At 38.2% G+C, this 20,150-nt stretch overlaps 1 protein-coding gene across 1 annotated transcript; it reads left to right on the top strand.

The window, feature by feature from the left end:
• The first annotated feature begins 1,227 nt into the window (after window positions 1–1,227).
• On the top strand, window positions 1,228–19,105 carry LOC130716747 (uncharacterized). Its single transcript, XM_057566757.1, has 15 exons — window positions 1,228–1,518; window positions 1,724–2,135; window positions 2,252–2,345; window positions 6,790–6,976; window positions 7,066–7,321; window positions 8,103–8,318; window positions 8,414–8,500; window positions 8,592–8,726; window positions 9,997–10,110; window positions 10,227–10,474; window positions 10,603–10,683; window positions 10,895–11,126; window positions 12,011–12,109; window positions 12,246–12,431; window positions 18,473–19,105. Exons 2-15 carry the CDS (start codon window positions 1,788–1,790, stop codon window positions 18,569–18,571), a joined length of 2,382 nt encoding a protein of 793 aa, XP_057422740.1. The 5' UTR covers window positions 1,228–1,518; window positions 1,724–1,787; the 3' UTR covers window positions 18,572–19,105.
• Window positions 19,106–20,150: the final 1,045 nt, after the last annotated feature.

The raw sequence follows: 20,150 nt of genomic DNA, 5'->3' as shown, positions 1-20,150 counted from the left end.
AAAATCCAGGATTGGTCGTGATGGATCGGCCCGGCTCCCTGGTGGATCGAGGATCCTTCGGGTTCCCATTATTCAATCCCTAATGAATCATACGGGGTTCATTTGAAGTGGCAATTGACCGAATCAGGTCTTGTCCCGCCTACCTATTATTGGTGCTGGCGTATGTTGAGTGGCAATCGACTGGATGTGGTCTTGTCCTTGGCGTATGATATCCGGATCATGGTGTGCATTGATCATTTTGCATATGCTAACAATATAGAGACACATAGGTCCCCTTGAATGTCGCCGACGTTAGAGTATTGGTTGTTGACTTGTGACTTGTGATTGACAAAATAACTACCCTATAAGGTACGACGAGTGATATATGGGCCTTGTTTGATGGAGTGCTGCCCTATCCTAGAAACCCTCATGAACGTAGGAGAATGTTATGTTGTGAGAATCTTTCTAGGTGCTTATATATGTGAATATGCATGCTTTCACCTGATTGTATGTGTGCATGTCCTAATTATGGCATTGTGGTATAAGAAGTTGACCCTTGCACTTTTTCTCTCTTATAAATGTTCGACGACGCAGCTCTAAAGGATGAGCAAGAGACCGATAGATGCATGAGAGGAGACGTTGCCGAGAGATGGTGTGACGACGAGCTATTAATTCAGAGATTAGTCAGGTGGAGATTGCGAGGAGCTCGAGCGGCATAGGAGACACTCTTATATTTCTTTTGGAGTCTATGTTGCGATTATATTCATTGATGTAAGGATATTTATTATTGGGTAATTATTATGCATTGTTAAAGCATGATTTAGAAAGTATTAAAATGTATTATGTTTTCAATAGAAAAATATATATACGTGTATCTTTATGATTTCGAAAGTTCATTAGCATGTTTAATTTACTTTTGAATCACTAAGTAACTCTTGAAAATCGGGGCGTTACATTGTTCCTGAGTCCGGAGATTTTTTGTTTCATTGCTTCGCTATCAAAAAAAATAATTCACATCCATGATTTTGGGCAATTGACAATATTGCCCACAGAGGAGAAACACTCATCATCAATCACGGCCACGGGCTTTTCTATACTCTTTTGAAATAAGCTTTTCTATACTCGTTAATTATAGTTTGTACTTAACAGCTCGAAGGGCAATACAGTCTTTGACCTCTCCCGTGAAAATCAGCTACTATTTGAGAGTCGACGAAAGCGATAGAACCTTGGCGGCTTTCGAAGGTGAAAACAACAGGAATGAATACCCACGGCCACATATTCTTTTCCCTTCTTCTCTCCCTCCTTTTCATAAATAGTTCATTCAAAACAGAATGATTTTTACATATTGAAAACGGACGAATCTTCAAGTTAGTGGTCCCATCCCATGTATATAATGCACGTCTTCACAACTTTGTTCACAAAATACTAAAACTAAATAAAATACACCTCTATTATTCAATTGTTGAATTGGGTTCTTCTCTTCTGATTCTAGTTCTCTTGAATCTCCGCATGAGCATCTCTATTTCAGATCCGAGAAAGGTGAGTCATCGGTCTGTAAATGTCAGAGTTCACGTGATTGTTTCCGTTGTTTGTTGTATTTGTATTAGTAAATTGCTTCTCTTACTCTTAGTGTTTCTTCACAAAGATTTTAGAATTTCAAGCTTTGTAATGCTATATGATTCTGATTTGTGCCAATGAGTTATGGTCATTGCAGGCAATAATTACTTTATTGCTGACATTTCAGGTTTTGTGATGTCAAGACATCTTGGTGAACTAGAAAAGCTTGGTTTGTAGTGTTGGGGTTTGCTATGGCAAGAGACCTGTTAGAATTATTCTCCATGAAAAATTGGAGATGCTCATGGTCTCTTGCCGCGACAATTGCGTCTGTTGTGGCATTGGCTTCTGTAGTGCATCTGTTCTTGTTCCCTTTGACACCTTCTTTCAATTATTTCAAATTAGCTCAGGACTCCTGCATCGCGGCTAATGGGTCAGCTGGGTTACTAAACAACTACGAGGAACCGACGATAGATCTGAAGCATCGGTTCCCAGCTGACTTGCACGGGGGAGTTGCTTATCGCGGTGCACCGTGGAAGGCTGAGATTGGCCAATGGCTTGCAGGCTGCAATTCTGTTACACAGGAAGTCAACATTTCTGAGGTGCAAGTCTCTTAGCTTGTATTGCCTTCATTTGGAATTTGTGTGGTTGTTATTGGCATTGACTTGATCTCTGCTTATAGAATTAATTTTGGCTTCTTAATATGGTTGGTTAACAGATAATAGGCGGCAATAACTGCAAAAATGACTGCAGTGGCCTGGGTGTTTGTAATCGAGAATTGGGACAGTGTCGATGTTTTCATGGTTATGCTGGTTAGTTCAGTTTCCTCCTTTTTTCATTTAATGGGCCTGATACATGATTCTTAATGAGAAGCAGAAAATACTAGAAGATAACTCATTTTGACCAATTCGAGCATTCTCAGTCACATCATTTATCAACTCTCTTAATATAGTGGTGATCCAAATTGTAGAGTTTATTGGGACAATAATATTCATAAACATTTTTCCATGACTGGTAAGTATGATAGGATTACTGTATCAGAGACCTACTGAGTATTTTAAACCTAGTGCACCTCAAGTCATTGTTCTTATATACAAGAGAACAGAGATAATTTTATTTCTCTTCTAATCACTTGGAATGATGCATGTACATATTTATTACAGAAGTGGTCTAGAATAGCAAACCAATCTGCTTCAAATAAGGACAGAAAATGAACATAATCAATCAACATCAACCAGCCTATTTTCTATAATCTGATTCTAAATCAGATTTTTTTACAATCTAATCTTTATTCAGATTTTATAACAATATCCCCAAAACATCAAAACAACATTAATTATACTACTCTTGACACCGCCGTCAAGTTGGTGTATTAATACCTCTCACGCCCATCTAACTTGCATGAAATTCAAAGTTAGATCAGAATAGGCCCCTGGTCAGAATATCTACTATTTGTTGTGAATTTGGAACAAGTACCTTGCAAATAGTTTAATTGTCTAACTTCTTCTTAATGAAATGTTTGTCAATTTCCCCATGTTTAGTCCTATCATTTTGTACTGGATTCTGGGCAATACCATTCTAGCCTTGTCATGATATAAGCTCATTGGTCGATTGGTAAGCATTCCCAAATTTTCAAGAACCCCTTTTAACCATATCATCTCACAAATTCCTTGTGCCATAGCTCTAAATTCTGCTTCGACACTACTCCTTGCAAGTTGCAACCACAATTTTTTTTCTGCTTTGTCATATAACTAGGTTATCCCATATGAAGGAATCCTGAGGTAGATATCTTGTCTGTGACAAGCCTGCCCTATCAGCATCCCCGTAAGCGTCAATGGACTGGTACATAGTATTTTTGAAAAATGGCCGTAGGTCCTGTAGGTTGCCTTAAGATGTTCTTCGGAAGGTGAGTGCATAAATGACTTACAAGGCTTACTGAAAATGCAATATTAGGCCTTATTTGAGACAAATAAATCATCTTCCGTACTAGTCTCTGGAAGGGGGAAGTTTCGACAGGATCGTCTTTCTCGCAATCTTTTAAGTTTTTTATTCTGTTATGTGGGAGTGTGTCATTCGGTCAACCACTCATGCTAGTTACCTTGAGAAGATCAAGATGTATTTTCTTTGAGAGAGAACAATTCCTTCTCTTGACCTAGCAACCTCGGTCCTAAGGAAGTATCTTAAGGACCCCAAATCTTTTATCCCAAATTCTGGAGTTCTTCAATCAATTCATTTGTTATTGTATAATCTCTGGTAAGAATGATGCCATCTATATAAACAATTCATATAGCAACCTTTCCTTCTGCGGAATGCTTCACAAACATGGTGTGATCTGTTTCTCCTTGAGTATATTTCATGTTAGTAATTGTTAAAAGTATACTATAAAACCATTCATGTGTCTTCATGCAACAGCTTAAGCTTTTGGTTAGTTGGTTCATGACAGAGCTTCTATGACCAACTGGTTAAGAGTTCGACCCTTGATGACCCCAATTATTCTAATAAAAAGTTAAATTTCAGCACAAGGTAGGTGGGCTTGTGCGTTGTCCACGCTTCAAGCTCAATGGGATCTTGCGTGAGGGGGCGTGTTAGAAGTATAATCTAAAACAACTCATGTGTCTTCACCCAACAACTTAAGCTTTTGGGATAATTGGCTCATGACAGTAATAAACTGAGTAAATCTCTCAAACCAATCTCTTGGTGACTACTTTAGTCCACAAATAGATTTCTTCAACTTGCATACTTTCGGGTAATACGCGTGCCTAAAACTAGATGATGCATCCATATATACTTCTTCAAACTTCCACTAAGGATGTTACTCATAAACAGAGTAAATCTCTCAAATCAATCTTTTGGTGACTACTTTAGTCCATGAAGAGATTTCTTCAACTTGCATACTTTCAGGTAATACGTGTGTCTAAAACTAGATGATGCTTCCATATATACTTCTACAAATTTCCATTGAGGATGTTAGTAATAAACTGAGGAAATCTCTCAAACCAATCTCTTGGTGTCTACTGACTACTTTAGTGCATGAAGATATTTTTTCAACTTGCATACTTTCGGTAGATGATGCATCCATCCAAATTTCCATTGAGGAATGCATTCTTCATATCTAGTTGCTATAGGGCCAATCACGATTTGCAAAAAGGGATATAAGGACTTTGATAGTGTTGAGCTTTGCTACTAGTACAGATGTCTGAGTAGTCAGTGGCTCAGTGCCATAAGTTTGAGTGTGACTTTTGGCAACTAATCGAGCTTTGTATCTTTGAAGTGTGCCATTTGAGTTGTATTTGATTGTAAACACCCATTCTTGCCCCATTATTGTCTTGTCTTGGCAGTTTTACTTTGACCACTTCCCATGTCCGATTCTACCTTGTCCTCAAGGTCAGAGATAGGGGATGCTTCTTGAATGTTTTTGGTAGGGTGCCCTGAAGTGTGCTGCCAGTTTGGTAATTGCTTCTATTAAATCAGCTACCCTAAACCTAAGTCCATCACACTTCTGATGGCTGTACTTGAAATTCAGGTTCTGCTGATAATGGGGGAACCGCCTGTGATAGCTGAGAACAAAATGCCACCCACATCCCACTGTTTGAAACATGATGTCTATGATCTTAATGAAAAACAGTGATGTCCATCCCCAGTATCCCATTATAAGAAATCAGTCAATGACCCTTAGTATTTTTTTTAACGCTTTAAGCCTTGACTGAACATCTTCCACAGAAACAATTCTAGCCTTCCATTAAACTTGTAACCAGGGATGCTCCAGCACTTCTAAGACAGTTAATGGAAACTTAGGAACTGATTCTATTGATGCACCAACAAGACTAGTAACATCTTTAAAAACATTGGGCTGAAGCTGACCTATAGAAACCATCATCCTTTGAAGAAGGGCCCATTCAACTCCCTCTTAAACCTGTAAGTTTGGAGTATGATAAAGTTGGGCAACAGCTTATGTTACCATATGTCCATACCCATTCCAGAGTCCCAACGTAGCTGGAATGGTAGCCTGTCAGTAGTTTCAGAAGAAGTAGAAACTGATTTTATTCAAGAATAGAAATGAGACTACGTGGCTACTAGTATTTGAGAGACCAGCTCTCTCCTGAAATGACCTTGCTTACAATCCAAATTCCCTACCTATTCCCCCTCCCTCATATTTATAGCTCTCCTGTCTCATTATCTAACCCACTCTATTCAACTATCTATTATACTAAACTAACTAACCATAACAACTATCCAGTCGTTCGTTAGAATAACAGCCTCTCCTTAGAAGATCTATTCCTATCAAGGTATTTATGAATGTGCCTTAGAGTTCAGCATTTTTTGTTAAGATATATCTCTTTCATCATTTGTTCTACCTGCTAATGGGTGACGTCTTACCTTTTGTTTGGGGCATATACCATTATTTTTGTGCTCTATATTGAAACCCTGACACGTTAAGATGTAAGATTTCTTTATTATTAAATAAGTGGGAATGCTTTCTAAGTTTGGCTCTGTATATCCATAGCAAAATTCTACAAAAGAATGAATGAACAAGAGATGTTTACTTTGGAAATGAAATGCTCTTAACTTATTTTAGTATATTAGACGTTTCTGTTTTGATCCTTTTGAATTCTCTGAATTTTTTAAATGTGGATAACATTTTCTTTACACAAACATTCTTCACCAAGGGTAAATGAAGCTATTCATGGGGAGGGAGGGGGAAGAGTTGATTCATTTGTGGTATAACTACTGGGATTATGGCATACCTGGGTGCATTCGAAAGTGTGATACATGCTAACTTTTTTGGGAGAAGTGATATCAAATTTATTTCCATAGTTCGTCATTTCTTATGGAGATTGTAATTGGGTTCCAGTTGATTACTATATTTGTCATCATGTGCGAGTTGTTGGCTTCTCATTTAGCACCTGAAAGAAAAATCAATTTTGCACAGCATCACTTTCTTAAAAATCTAATCTTTTCCTCTCCAGACCTACTCCCTTAGTTCTTCCCTGCATGTTTCTAACGTTTCATAATAAGTTGGGCTGTAGCTCTTTCTAGTTACTTATATGTTCTAACTAGTATTTCTTTTTTATATTTATTATATTAAGTGCAATATTTTGTACTAACATTCTCCGGTTAGCTTAAAAAAGGACAGAGATGGAAACTCTAATTATATAACTCATTACTATCATTTTCTTTATATGTTTGATTATTGCACAAATACATATTTAATTCATTATTAGATCTTAAAAATCACACTATTTTCTGATGTGACAGGAGATGGATGCACTGACAGATTGGAATTGGAATGCAACTTCCCAGGATCACCTGATCAGCCATTTGGGCGATGGGTTGTTTCAATTTGCGCAGCCAACTGTGACAAAACAAGAGCAATGTGCTTCTGTGGTGAAGGAACAAAATATCCAGATCGACCACTAGCAGAGACATGTGGGTTTCAATTTAAGTATGTAAAATCAAATTCCTGGTATTGAGTTTCATTGGCTAGTTTTTCTCAATGTACCATTCAAGTCACGCACATTACATCTGTTTCAGTCCACCTTCTGAACCTGGTGGTTTCAAAACAGTGAATTGGTCTAAAGTTGATCAAGATGTGTTCAAAACTAATGGTAGCATACCAGGTTGGTGTAATGTAGACCCAGCTGAAGCATATGCTGGCAAGATGAAAATAAAAGAGGACTGTGATTGCAAATATGATGGTCTCTGGGGCCGGTTATGTGAAGTTCCAGTTCAATCTGTTTGCATTAATCAGTGCTCTGAACATGGCCACTGTCGTGGTGGATTTTGTCAGGTGACTCTTTTGTTTAATAAAGCGGCACCTATCTTTTGTGTTTTACTTGTTTACTAGAATAAAAACTTTGTCAATCATATCTTGTTTTCCTTATCAGCCATGGGGATAGGCTGGTGGTAAATCAGTCACCACTAAAACTTGTTAGATGATGAAATTTTAAAAAGAACATTTAGTTCAGTATAAAAAAGGTCTTATCCCTTGAAAAGATGCTGCTGACTACAAATCTGTATTTAGCAATCAAATAACTTGAAGCTGGAGCAGAATAAACCTGGACTAAAGTTTCTGAAAAAAATTAGCACAGGCATATAACTAAGGAAACCTTCTTTAGAAATGCTGTTTTAATATTTGCGAATGAATGCTTTTTGTTGTCAGTTGACAGTGTTGAGAGTCTGTAGAACTAAGAAGCCTGTAATGTGAAGCTAATTGATGTTGCATAGCAATTACAAAAGGGAAATATCTTTAAAATACCAAATGCCAATTACTACCTATCCAAAATAATGTCTAGTTCATTCTTTTAAATCACACTGATAAGTTTATCACGGATAACATCAGTAAAATAAAATGATACTCTCTCACAGTCTAACATTTTGCCTTATCAAAAGACAAAAAATAAAAAGAACGAAGAGTTAAACTGAAACCACTCACATTTTTTGCTATATATATTCTATTAATTTCCATTCAAAGTCTTTGGAATTTGGATAACCTGGATGTTTATTTTTAGTGTGAAAATGCTCGTTTCCATTGAATGTCAATTGATAAACTGAATATAGTGTATGTTCAGTGTGAAAATGGCTGGTATGGAGCAGATTGCAGCACTCCCTCTGTGATATCTTCTATAAGAGACTGGCCTAGTTGGCTTCGTCCTGCTAGGGTTGATGTTCCTGACAATATTCATGTCAGTGAAAAATTTATCAATCTTAATGCTGTGGTGCCAAAGAAAAGGCCTCTTATATATGTTTATGATTTGCCCGCCGACTTCAACAGCCTGTTATTGGAGGTACGGATAATCTGAGTGTCACTCTTGTTTACATCCTAACCGGATGTTTTGATGTATTTCTATTTTAATATTACTTTTCCTTTTGGTTATTGTAGGGACGCCATTTTAAGTTAGAGTGTGTGAACAGAATTTATGATGGCAGTAATGCAACTATATGGACAGAACACTTATATGGTGCCCAGGTATTGCCTGAATGTTAGATAGGAGCATCTCCGTTGGTCAAATTTAAAATTTGTTGCAATATATGTATCATGTGCTGGTGCTTGTCTGCAGATGGCACTTTATGAGAGTTTGTTAGCTAGCTCTCATCGAACTCTAAATGGTGAAGAGGCAGATTTTTTCTTTGTTCCTGTTCTTGATTCATGCATCATAACTCGTGCAGATGATGCTCCTCACTTGAGTATGGAGGTATGTTTTTATTAACTGCTATTCTTACTGGAATGTATCTGTAGATTTATATTACCGCATGTAGCATGTGTATAAGATAGACTGCGTCAGTCATTTTGAGTTTTATGCCTGTGCATGTTATTTCAGAACTTTCCAGCATATGTGATTAATTGGATGATAATCCCTGTTAAATATGAATAATCAACATTTTCTGTGTATTCCAATCATAACTTGTGTACACTATTTATATACAAAGTTGATAAAATCAATCTTTAAAGTTTATGGATTGAGATAGGATAACTAAGGAAACTAGGATAACATCAAATCTCAATAAAACCAGAATAATATCTCAACACTCCCCCAAGGGCACCAGCCTGGTTGAGAAACAATGAAAAACTGCAGCATGACACAAAAAATACTCGAATCTAGGAGCGCCCTGACAGAAGTTGGTGAAAACTCGCACGCGAGGGGTCTGCTCTGGATGAAGCTTGCACAACTGGACTCGGAGAAAAGAGGCGACTCACAGTTAGGCCAGACTGTCACACGCTGCAGAGATGCTTGCCGATAAAGAAAATCATGCCTAGAAGAAGCGGCTCGTGGTGGCACGTCTCTTAGTGGATAGGGTCGAAACTTAGGAAGAAAATAGATTGGCTCCAATGGATTCAATTTGTGGTGGTTTCGAATGGAAAGGTTGTGCTCAGTAGATAGGCAGAACTGCAAACGCTGAACTAAATGCATGGCGATATCTGACCACCAGATTACTATACACACTGAGCCATCACTAAATGCAGCTGAAACCCTAGCCAGAATTAAAAAAAAGAGGACTGGCTACCAGAAAGCTCTGGTACCATGTTAAATATGAATAAGCAACATTTTCTGTGTATTTCAATCATAACTTGTATACACTGCTAATATACAAAGTTGATACAATCAATCCCTAAGTTTAGGGATTGAGATCTGCTAATTAAGGAAGCTAGGTTAAAATCAAATATCAATAAAATCAGAGTAATATTTCAAGACTACTGACATTGATGTTGAGATGTACATTGGTTTGCTTTTGGTTGATGTACCTGAGGAGTATTTTCAAAATAGAAACAGCGGTTGCATCTTCCTTTCCCCTTTTAGGATGGAATTATAGAAATACCTTCAGTTATTTTGTCACTTGTTTGTTCTTCCTATCATCAAAGCTAAGATTATGATACTCTTGGATTGTAGCTCTGTGTTAGCTATCGATTTCATGTTTCACACTATTATTTCTCTCTTTTTCCTAAATTATCTTGTATAAGTTCAGGAGCATAAGGGGTTGAGGAGCTCTCTCACTTTGGAATATTATAAAAATGCATACCATCACATTGTTGAGCAGTATCCTTATTGGAATCGTTTATCAGGAAGAGACCACATCTGGGTATGTGCAAGGGGAATTGTTTTTCCTGTGTTGGACATTTAGGAATGAAGTAATGTTTACCGTATTTGCTTGTAAGAAGTCAGTGCTAATAGTTTCACTTTTGTTTCTGAAGGCAGTTTTTTTCATGGGATGAAGGTGCTTGCTATGCCCCTAAGGAAATATGGAACAGTATGATGTTAGTTCACTGGGGAAATACTAATGCAAAACATAACCATTCAACCACAGCCTATTGGGCTGATAACTGGGATAACATTTCTTCTGATAGAAGAGGCATTCATCCATGCTTTGACCCTGAAAAAGATCTCGTCCTTCCTGCATGGAAAGTTCCTGATGCTAATGTGTTGACTTCAAAGTTTTGGACATGGTATCAGAGGATTTAATTGTTACCTCCGTACTTGCTTTGTTTTTCCTGGTCATGCTCAAATGTTGTTTTCTATTTATCTATGTTCTTGAAATCAAATAATGCACAACCATGATATGATTTGTTTACAGGCCCCATGAAAAGCGAAAGACTCTGTTCTACTTCAATGGGAATTTAGGACCAGCTTACCCTCATGGAAGACCGGAAGATTCGTAAGTTTACTAGAAATTTGTTTTTCTGTTTTCAGAGGGAAGCTGTAGTGTGGCGCACATTGTGTTTCAAAGCTTGTTAGTAACCTTGACATCCTGTTTTCTTATGGACAAACATTATTGGATATATTATTGGCCACCTGAGGCTGCTTCAAGTTAGGATATATATTAATGTTGTAGAAGATCCGGTTTCAAGTTTTCAGAAATGATTCAGGTATAGTATGGGTATCAGACAGAAGCTGGCAGAAGAGTTTGGATCAAGCCCAGACAAGGCTGGAAGACTTGGGAAACAGCATGCTGAAGATGTCATTGTGACCCCAGTGCGTTCTGAAAACTATCACGCAGATATTGCAGGCTCTGTTTTCTGCGGAGTATTTCCTGGAGATGGTTGGAGTGGACGCATGGAAGACAGTGTTTTACAAGGATGCATTCCTGTGGTCATTCAGGTAACAAGATGTGCTTTTCTCCCCTCTCATTATTCTATGTATTCCGACAAAAACATTTCAAAAATTGCTTTGCTAAGCTTGTGAATTTCAAGTTGCTAATGCAAGCTAGCATTTTGATCTTGTGAACTAGCTTTGTCACTGCTAAGGAAGTTTAAGTCACTTGGTCAGTTGATATACCTTATGCTTGGTTCCATGCATTTAAAACTCAATAAACAAGTGGATTTTAACAGAATGATGATTCATAATGTGTATATATTACTTGAATGAAATATTCTGATTGATCATACTTTGAAACATAGTACAATAATTTTTATTTTTTTGAAAGATAAAAGGTTTTATCATCAACAAAAGCTGAGGTTAACTCCTCAGGAAAGATCAAGCAACAAAACCCAAGAGGGGGGAAACCAGAACCTCCAAAAGGAAAAATCATAGTACAACATACAAGAGCAATCTTGTAAGTTACGCGATAGCAATCACCTAAAATAAGGAAAAAAATGAAAGATTCATTTGATCCTAATTAAGGTAATAAAAGATACAATTTGCAAAATATATTTACGCTCTATTTACTCTATTTACGATATATCTCAACATTATTTTCACAAGGTATATATATATTTGAAATAATTTGTGGTTCATCTTCAGAATGTTTTCATGACTTAAACTTTCCATTAGTTCTCTAGAATGATTCATGGCTATTGATCAAGTGATAAAAGTAGCCTACGGAAGCTATCTTCATGTTGATTGTCTGTTATGTCTTTGAAAATATGAAATTACTTAAATTATCAATGATTGTACCTATTATGTCTTTTGTCTTTCAAAATACCAAATGACTGAAATTATCAATGATTTTTTACCTGTATGCCTTATGTTTGCTTGTTCTGTAGGATGGAATTTTCCTACCATATGAGAATGTGCTCAATTATGACAGCTTTGCTGTTCGATTACCTGAAGACGAAATTCCGAACTTGATAAAGATTCTTCGGGTATTTATTTTTGTTTTTTATTCCATTGTGCATTACATGAAATACAATTTAAATCCAGACATTTTTGCGTAAAATTATCAACCTAGAGTCCTAGACAAGATTGTCTGAGTAGTAAGTGATCTGCTTCTTCTTGCAGGGATTCAATGAGACAGAAATCAAATTGAAGCTGGAAAATGTTCAGAAAATCTGGCAAAGATTCTTGTATCGTGATTCTATTATGCTTGAAGCTGAAAGGCAAAAAAATGCTTTTGGACGTGTTGATGATTGGGCAGTTGAAGTCTTAAAACTACTAGAGGATGATGTCCTCACCACTCTAATACAGGTATGTATCTTCCTTTGTCAAAACTTATCTAGAATAGATTGTACACTTCTTCTAGGTGTTAGCAACTAGATATCATGATACTCAAACCTCGACATGGAGAGAGAGAGAGAGAGAGAGCAAAGTTGGAAACAAACAAAAATTTCTCAGAATGTGATAGCACACCCCCTTCTCACAAGCACTGAAAAAGGAGAAACATGCTAGCTTGTTAATGTTCATTTTCATTTTTCAAGAGAGTGAGAGCTCCTTCTCCTTTGAAATACCTTGTACCACAAGAAACATTACTTTCCAGTTGGAAAAACAAAACAAACAGGTTATAAATCAAAATTGTAATGTTGAAACAGCTATTATGACTTCAGCTAACAGAACCTTAACCAACTATGCTTTTCAATAGCTTCTCTGTGCTATGGATGAATAGATGCTGTATCATTAACATTATGTGCAAAATGGAAGACCGAATACTTTACTTAATTATGCTCTTTATTGGTATATTTGTCGGTATTTTATATTAGAGTGAATAGGAAGGTTAGGGATATGAAAATATCGCCTATGTGTACTTGTGTTTGTGCCAGCTGGAATGTCAGCTGGACACACTAGTCTTTTCTGTTATTCTGTTATGTTAGCTGTCAATTCTGTTATGCCAGCTGTCAATTCAGTTAGGAGTAGTTATAGCAGTTAGGTTGTTAGCTTAACTTGCTGAACAAGCTTCTACAATCCTATATAAGGATTCATCTTCTCTGTATCAGTTTAACCAATTCATAATAGAAGTTTTCAGATGCATTTCTTTTTCTCTCTTTCTGTTTTCTCTAACATGGTATCAAGAGCTTAAGATCCATGGCTATGGAGTCTTCACCTTCTTCTCTGCCTACTCCTTCTTCTACGAATTCTCTTTCTCAAGCATTCTCTCACAAATTGAGCATCAAGCTTGATGATTCCAACTTTTACTCATGGAAGCAACAAGTAGAAGGTGTCATCAGATCTCACAAGCTGCAGAAATTCGTTCAAGATCCTCCTCAAATTCCTGTGAAATTCTTGACTGAGGAAGATCGAATCATGGAGAATGTGAATCCTGAGTTTTCAGATTGGGAGCAACAGGATTCATTCCTCTTCACCTGGCTTCTTTCTACGCTTTCGCCTTCGATTCTTCCCAATGTGATCCAGTGTGTGCACTCTTGGCAGATCTGGGAAGAGATTCACTCGTTTTTCAATGCCAAATCGCGTGCTCAGTCAACACAATTGAGGAATGAGTTGAAGAACATCACAAAAGGTACCAAAACTGCTTCTGAATTTCTGCAAAGGATCAAAACGATTGTGAATACGCTTGATTCAATTGGAGAACCTGTGACTTTCCGTGATCATCTGGAAGCTATTTTCGATGGTCTCTCTGAAGAGTACAGTGCTTTGATGACGGTTATCTACAACCAAACAACCTACTACTCGATTTCTGAGGTGGAAGCTATGGTGATTTCGCATGAAGCACGATTTGATAGGATGCGAAAGAAACAACAAGCTGAAACCACTCCTGCAGTGTTCCTTGCACAGGCGCAAAATCCGCCTTCATCTTCTACTGCACCGGCGCCGCCGCCACAAGCTCTGTGGACTCAGCCTACTCCGGCGCCGCCATCGCCAGCGCCGCAACCTCCTGCAACCAGTGTCGCTTCTTCCCAGCCACTCGATGGTACTGTTGCTTCTGGCTATGAGAGTCGCGATGAACAAAATCGCAATTTTGGTGGCTATGGCAGAGGACGCGGGCGCGGGAGAGGACGCAATGTCCAGTGCACATACTGCAACAAATGGGGTCATGACACAGCTTCTTGCTGGTCACGCCCTTCAGGAGTTGCTCCTGGTACTAATCCTCATGGTAATTCTGGACAATCTGGAAATTCTGGTCAATTTGGGAATGTTAGTCCCAATTTAGGGTTTTCTCCAATGCAATTTGGGGGTTTTCCTTCTATGGCTAATTTTGGGATTACACCTTATGCATCCTACAATCCCATGTATCCACAGTATGGTTCTAATGCTAATTCAGGTCCTGGTATGCCTACTTGGCCTCCTTGGTGTGTTCCACCTATCTCTGGCATGCAATTTCCTCAACCAACTGGAATGCATTTTCCTCCAGCTGCTGGAATGCAATTTCCACAAGCTGCTGGTATGCAATTTGCAAGACCTTGGGCTCCTCAGCCAACCACTTTTCCAAGGTCTCCACAACATCCAGCTCCCACTGGTGTTGCTCCTCAGGCCATGTTGACTACTGCTCCTGCATCTTCTACACAATTCACTGCTGCACCTCAAGTGAATTGGTGTCCTGACTCTGGGGCCACACATCATGTGACAAACAATCCTGGCATTTTTGTGGATAATGTGCCTCTAGCAACACAAGATCAACTTCTGGTGGGCAATGGTCAAGGATTACCAATTCAGTCCATAGGTTCAGCCACTCTTCCCTCTCTTTTTAATCCTAAAGCTATTTTAATTCTTAATAAGTTGCTCCTTGTTCCTTCTATTACAAAGAATCTAGTTAGTGTTAGTCGTTTTGCTAAAGATAATAATGTTTACTTCACTTTTCATGCCAATTTTTGTGCTGTTCGTCATCAGGACACCTCTGAACTTCTTCTCACTGGAAGTGTTGGTGATGATGGTCTTTATTACTTTGATGGACCACCCTCACAAGCTGTGTCTCACTCTCCTGTTAAAGCTTCTTTGTTTCAGTCTTCTTTGCATTCTCAGCCACTGGCACAGGCTGGCTTAGCTTCTCAGCCTGTAGGAAACAAAGCATCTTCTGCTATTGATTTGCCTTCTTCATTAGTGAATTCTAGTGTTTCAAGTTCTGCACCTTGTAATAGTAGTAGTAATATTTCCATTTATGAGTTGTGGCATAATAGAATGGGTCATCCCCATCATGATGTTCTCAAGCAAACTTTGTCTTTGTGTAATGTTCCAGTTTCAAGCAATAAAAGTGTGTTTTCTTTTTGTAAAGCTTGTTGTTTGAGCAAAATACATCGCTTGCCTTCTTCTTCTTCAACCACAGTTTACACAAAACCCTTTGAATTGGTGTTTGCTGATTTGTGGGGACCATCTTCTATGGAATCCTCTTGTGGTTTCTTCTATTTTCTAACATGTGTTGATGCATTCACAAGATATACATGGATTTTTCCCTTAAAGAAGAAATCTGATACCTACACTACCTTTGTCAATTTTCACACCATGATTGAATTGCAATTTGGCCACAAGCTTAAGAGTGTCCAAACAGATGGGGGAGGGGAATTTAAACCTTTAACTGGTCATTTTCAGGCCCTAGGAGTTGTCCACAGGGTCACTTGTCCCCATACTCATCATCAAAATGGGAGTGTTGAAAGGAAACATAGGCACATAGTAGAAACAGGTTTAGCTTTGTTATCTCATGCTTCTATGCCCTTGCATTTTTGGGATCATGCTTTCCTCACAGCCACTTATCTCATAAATCGTATGTCTACTACTACTCTACAAGGTGCTAGTCCTTACTTCAAATTGTATGGTAATCATCCTGATTTTAAAAGCCTCAAAATATTTGGTTCAGCTTGTTTTCCATTTCTCAGGCCTTATAATTCCAACAAATTGTCTTTGCACTCAAAAGAGTGTGTGTTCTTGGGTTATTCTTCCAGTCATAAGGGTTACAAATGTCTTGATCAATCTGGTAGAATATATGTTTCCAAGGATGTTCTATTTCATGAACATAGATTCCCCTATACTACTCTCTTTCCTTCTGAACCTTTTTCACCACCAACCTCTTCAGCAGAGTATTTTCCTCTTTCTACTGTTCCTATCATATCTAGGAGCATGCCTCAGCCCTCTCCAGCTCCAATCTCTACTGAATTGGCTAATCCTGGGCCACTTTCTCCACAATCCGAAGCATCAGACCTGCAGTCACAACCTTCTCCAATTCCTACTGGTTCTGGTTTAGTTTCAACATCTCAGCCAGCTGAGCATGCATCCTCAGAATCAGCACATCAAGAAATGGCTACATCCTCAGGGGTACATGCTGCAAGTTCAGCTTCTACTGTTGCAGTACCTGTGAATGCTCATCCTATGCAAACTAGATCTAAATCAGGCATTATCAAACCAAGACTTAATCCTACTCTATTGTTGACACACATGGAACCAACCACTGTTAAACAAGCTATGAGGGATGACAAATGGTTACAAGCTATGAAGGAAGAGTATAATGCTCTTATGAGCAATGGTACTTGGTCTCTTGTCCCTCTCCCTTCCAACCGAAAAGCAGTGGGATGCAAGTGGATTTATAGAGTCAAGGAGAATCCTGATGGCTCCATCAACAAATACAAAGCCAGATTGGTAGCTAAGGGCTATAGTCAAGTTCAAGGCTTTGACTACTCTGAGACCTTTTCTCCAGTAGTCAAACCAATCACAGTGAGACTCATCTTGTCCCTTGCTATTTCCAGAGGATGGCCATTACAGCAAATAGATGTTAATAATGCTTTTCTAAATGGTGTCTTGGAGGAGGAAGTGTTTATGACTCAACCTCCTGGGTTTGAGCATAAGGACAAGACATTGGTGTGCAAGTTGCACAAGGCTCTCTATGGCCTCAAACAAGCCCCAAGGGCTTGGTTTCATCGGCTTAAAGAAGTGTTGCTTCAGTTTGGGTTCAAAGCTAGTAAATGTGATCCCTCACTTTTCACCTACAACTCTCCTCTTGGCTGCATCTATATGTTGATATATGTTGATGATATAATTCTTACTGGTGATTCTATGGTCCTTATTCAGCAGCTCACTGCCAAGCTTCATTCTATTTTTGCTCTAAAGCAACTAGGACAGCTTGATTATTTTTTGGGTGTTCAAGTCACACACCTGGCCAATGGCAGTCTTCTTCTCAATCAAACAAAATACATCAATGATCTTCTAACAAAGGTGAATATGGCAGATGCTGCACCTATCTCTACACCTATGCAGTTTGGGGCAAAGCTTACCAAGCATGGAGGGACTAGCTTGCATGATCCCACTGAATATAGAAGTGTAGTTGGGGCTCTTCAATATGCAACAATAACTAGACCTGAAATATCTTATGCAGTGAACAAGGTCTGTCAATTTTTGTCTGATCCTCATGAGGAGCATTGGAAGGCAGTAAAGCAAATTTTGAGGTATCTCAAAGGTACTATCACTCATGGAGTGCTCTTGCAGCCTTGTTCAATGACACAGCCTCTTCCTTTGTTGGCTTTTTGTGATGCTGACTGGGGATCAGATCCAGATGATAGAAGGTCTACATCTGGGTCTTGTGTCTTTTTGGGGCCAAATCTTATTTCTTGGACTGCAAAGAAGCAAACACTAGTGGCCAGGTCTAGCACAGAGGCTGAGTATAGAAGCCTTGCTAACACAACAGCAGAATTACTATGGGTGGAATCACTTCTCACAGAGTTGAAGATTGCTTTTACTGTTCCTACTGTCTTATGTGATAATATGAGTACTGTTTTGTTAACTCATAATCCAATTTTACACACAAGGACAAAGCACATGGAAATGGATCTATTTTTTGTCAAGGAAAAAGTGCAAGCCAAGAGCCTAGTTGTTCAGCATGTGCCCTCAGAACATCAAAGAGCTGACATCTTCACAAAGGCCCTATCTCCAACCAGATTTCTACTTATGAGAGACAAACTGAATGTAGTTGACAAACATCTTATGTTGTCACCTACTTCAGTTTGAGGGGGTGTATTAGAGTGAATAGGAAGGTTAGGGATATGAAAATATCGCCTATGTGTACTTGTGTTTGTGCCAGCTGGAATGTCAGCTGGACACACTAGTCTTTTCTGTTATTCTGTTATGTTAGCTGTCAATTCTGTTATGCCAGCTGTCAATTCAGTTAGGAGTAGTTATAGCAGTTAAGTTGTTAGCTTAACTTGCTGAACAAGCTTCTACAATCCTATATAAGGATTCATCTTCTCTGTATCAGTTTAACCAATTCATAATAGAAGTTTTCAGATGCATTTCTTTTTCTCTCTTTCTGTTTTCTCTAACATTTTACCTTTTGACCCATAATTTTTGTGTTAAATAAGGTTTTGCATTACAAGTTACATCATGACCCTTGGAGGAAACAAGTTCGCCTCCAGAAGAAGTTTGGATTACCTAACCGGTGTCTGGGAAGCACAAATTGAGGAGCTTGGTTAATGTGAAGGTTGTTTAGAAGAGTACTTGGCCAAGATACTTCAGAGGAGCAGGCAAATGGATCACCATTTTGCTACATATGAGGGGAGATTGCATTTTGCATCTCTTTGAAATTTGCACACCACAACCTTTTTTTATTCCAAAGAGATGATTGTGGGATGTGCAAAGAGTAAAAATGGTGTGTAGAAAGTAATTCCCCATCTCACAAGTGATGATGTGGAAAACAAGGCGTTCCAGTTCGTAATAGATGTTACAATCTTCATTGCAGTAAATGATTCAACCAGGGTCGACCTACATGATTCTTTTCCCCTCTTACATAAAATGTGTGCATGTCAAGTACATTTATGGTAATTTTTTCAGAGCTTTCGTCTCAGGCATCCATGCCATGGAATTGTAAAATAACTAGTGTGTTTCTTGTTCATTGCATGAATTTTATTTTAATTTATTTTATACTATAAAAAATTATCTAAAGAAAAGTTAGCTTCGAAAGAATATTTATTCTTTTGAAGTTGTTTAATTGAAAATGTGATCCTTTTAGATAGAATAATGTGAAATCACATAAAACGATGGAGTCTTAAAATAAGTAATATTGTAAGTTTGTAACATATAACACAACGTAATTTTACTTGACAAAAAAGTATATACGGTTCATATGATACTATGCATGTCAACACTTAATCCATAATCCATAATATATAGAAATAGGAATTGTTCAGGGTCCCACTATTCCAAGTGGCATTTCAATAGCTATTATTCCCCCTAATCCACGTGGCAGATCTTCAACATTTCTTCTTTCAATCTCTCATTCACTTAAACTACGTCGTTTCTACTCTCAACTACTTTCCCTTTCTATGCGTTACTCACTCTGTATTCTCTCTCCCTAAACCCTCACACCGTTCAACTCCTTTCTTCCCTCACCGATGTCGTTCTTGCGTTCCGCGATCGACCTCCTCTCAGGCTGTGCCGCGACCTCACCGACGTCGTTCCGCTGTTTCTTCCCTACTCGAAGCCGTTTTCCATCTTTCTCAGGCAAGGTAACATCAACAACCTAATCTATTGTGTATTCCGTTTGGTTTATTGTCCTTCAAAGGAGTTGATGACTTGATTTTTCACCTTTTTCATTCCTTTACTTTGCTGAGTTTGGTTGGTTAGTTTGGGTTTTGTAAGGGTTCCGTTTCAAGGGCAGAGAGGAAAAGATGAAATAATAAGGTATTATACAGCTGGAAAATGTTTGTTTTTCTCTACATTGTCCTCTTTAAGAGAATAGAGACCCTGGGAGTAGAGAGAGATTAGATTTCAAGTTTAGAACAAAAAATTCATCAAATGGTTATATCCTTTTATATGTTTACTTGTATTTAACAACACAATATGCCATCTTCTTCATCAACAATTACTCTGATTCTCTTTTAAAAAAATAATTACTCTTATTCTTAACAATTTCATGAATCCAAACCACTCAACGCTCATGACTCAACCATTCCTCATTCCCCACAAGTACGAATTCTGCAAGAGTTCAGTAGCGTTTGGTGACGGAACGGAACAGGACAGAACAGTACTGAACGGGACAGA

This window comes from Lotus japonicus, chromosome 5, assembly GCF_012489685.1.
Source record: "Lotus japonicus ecotype B-129 chromosome 5, LjGifu_v1.2".
NCBI lineage: Eukaryota > Viridiplantae > Streptophyta > Magnoliopsida > Fabales > Fabaceae > Lotus > Lotus japonicus.
Note: the sequence above shows the minus strand (reverse complement) of the source record. Positions and strands in the feature narration are given on the sequence as shown.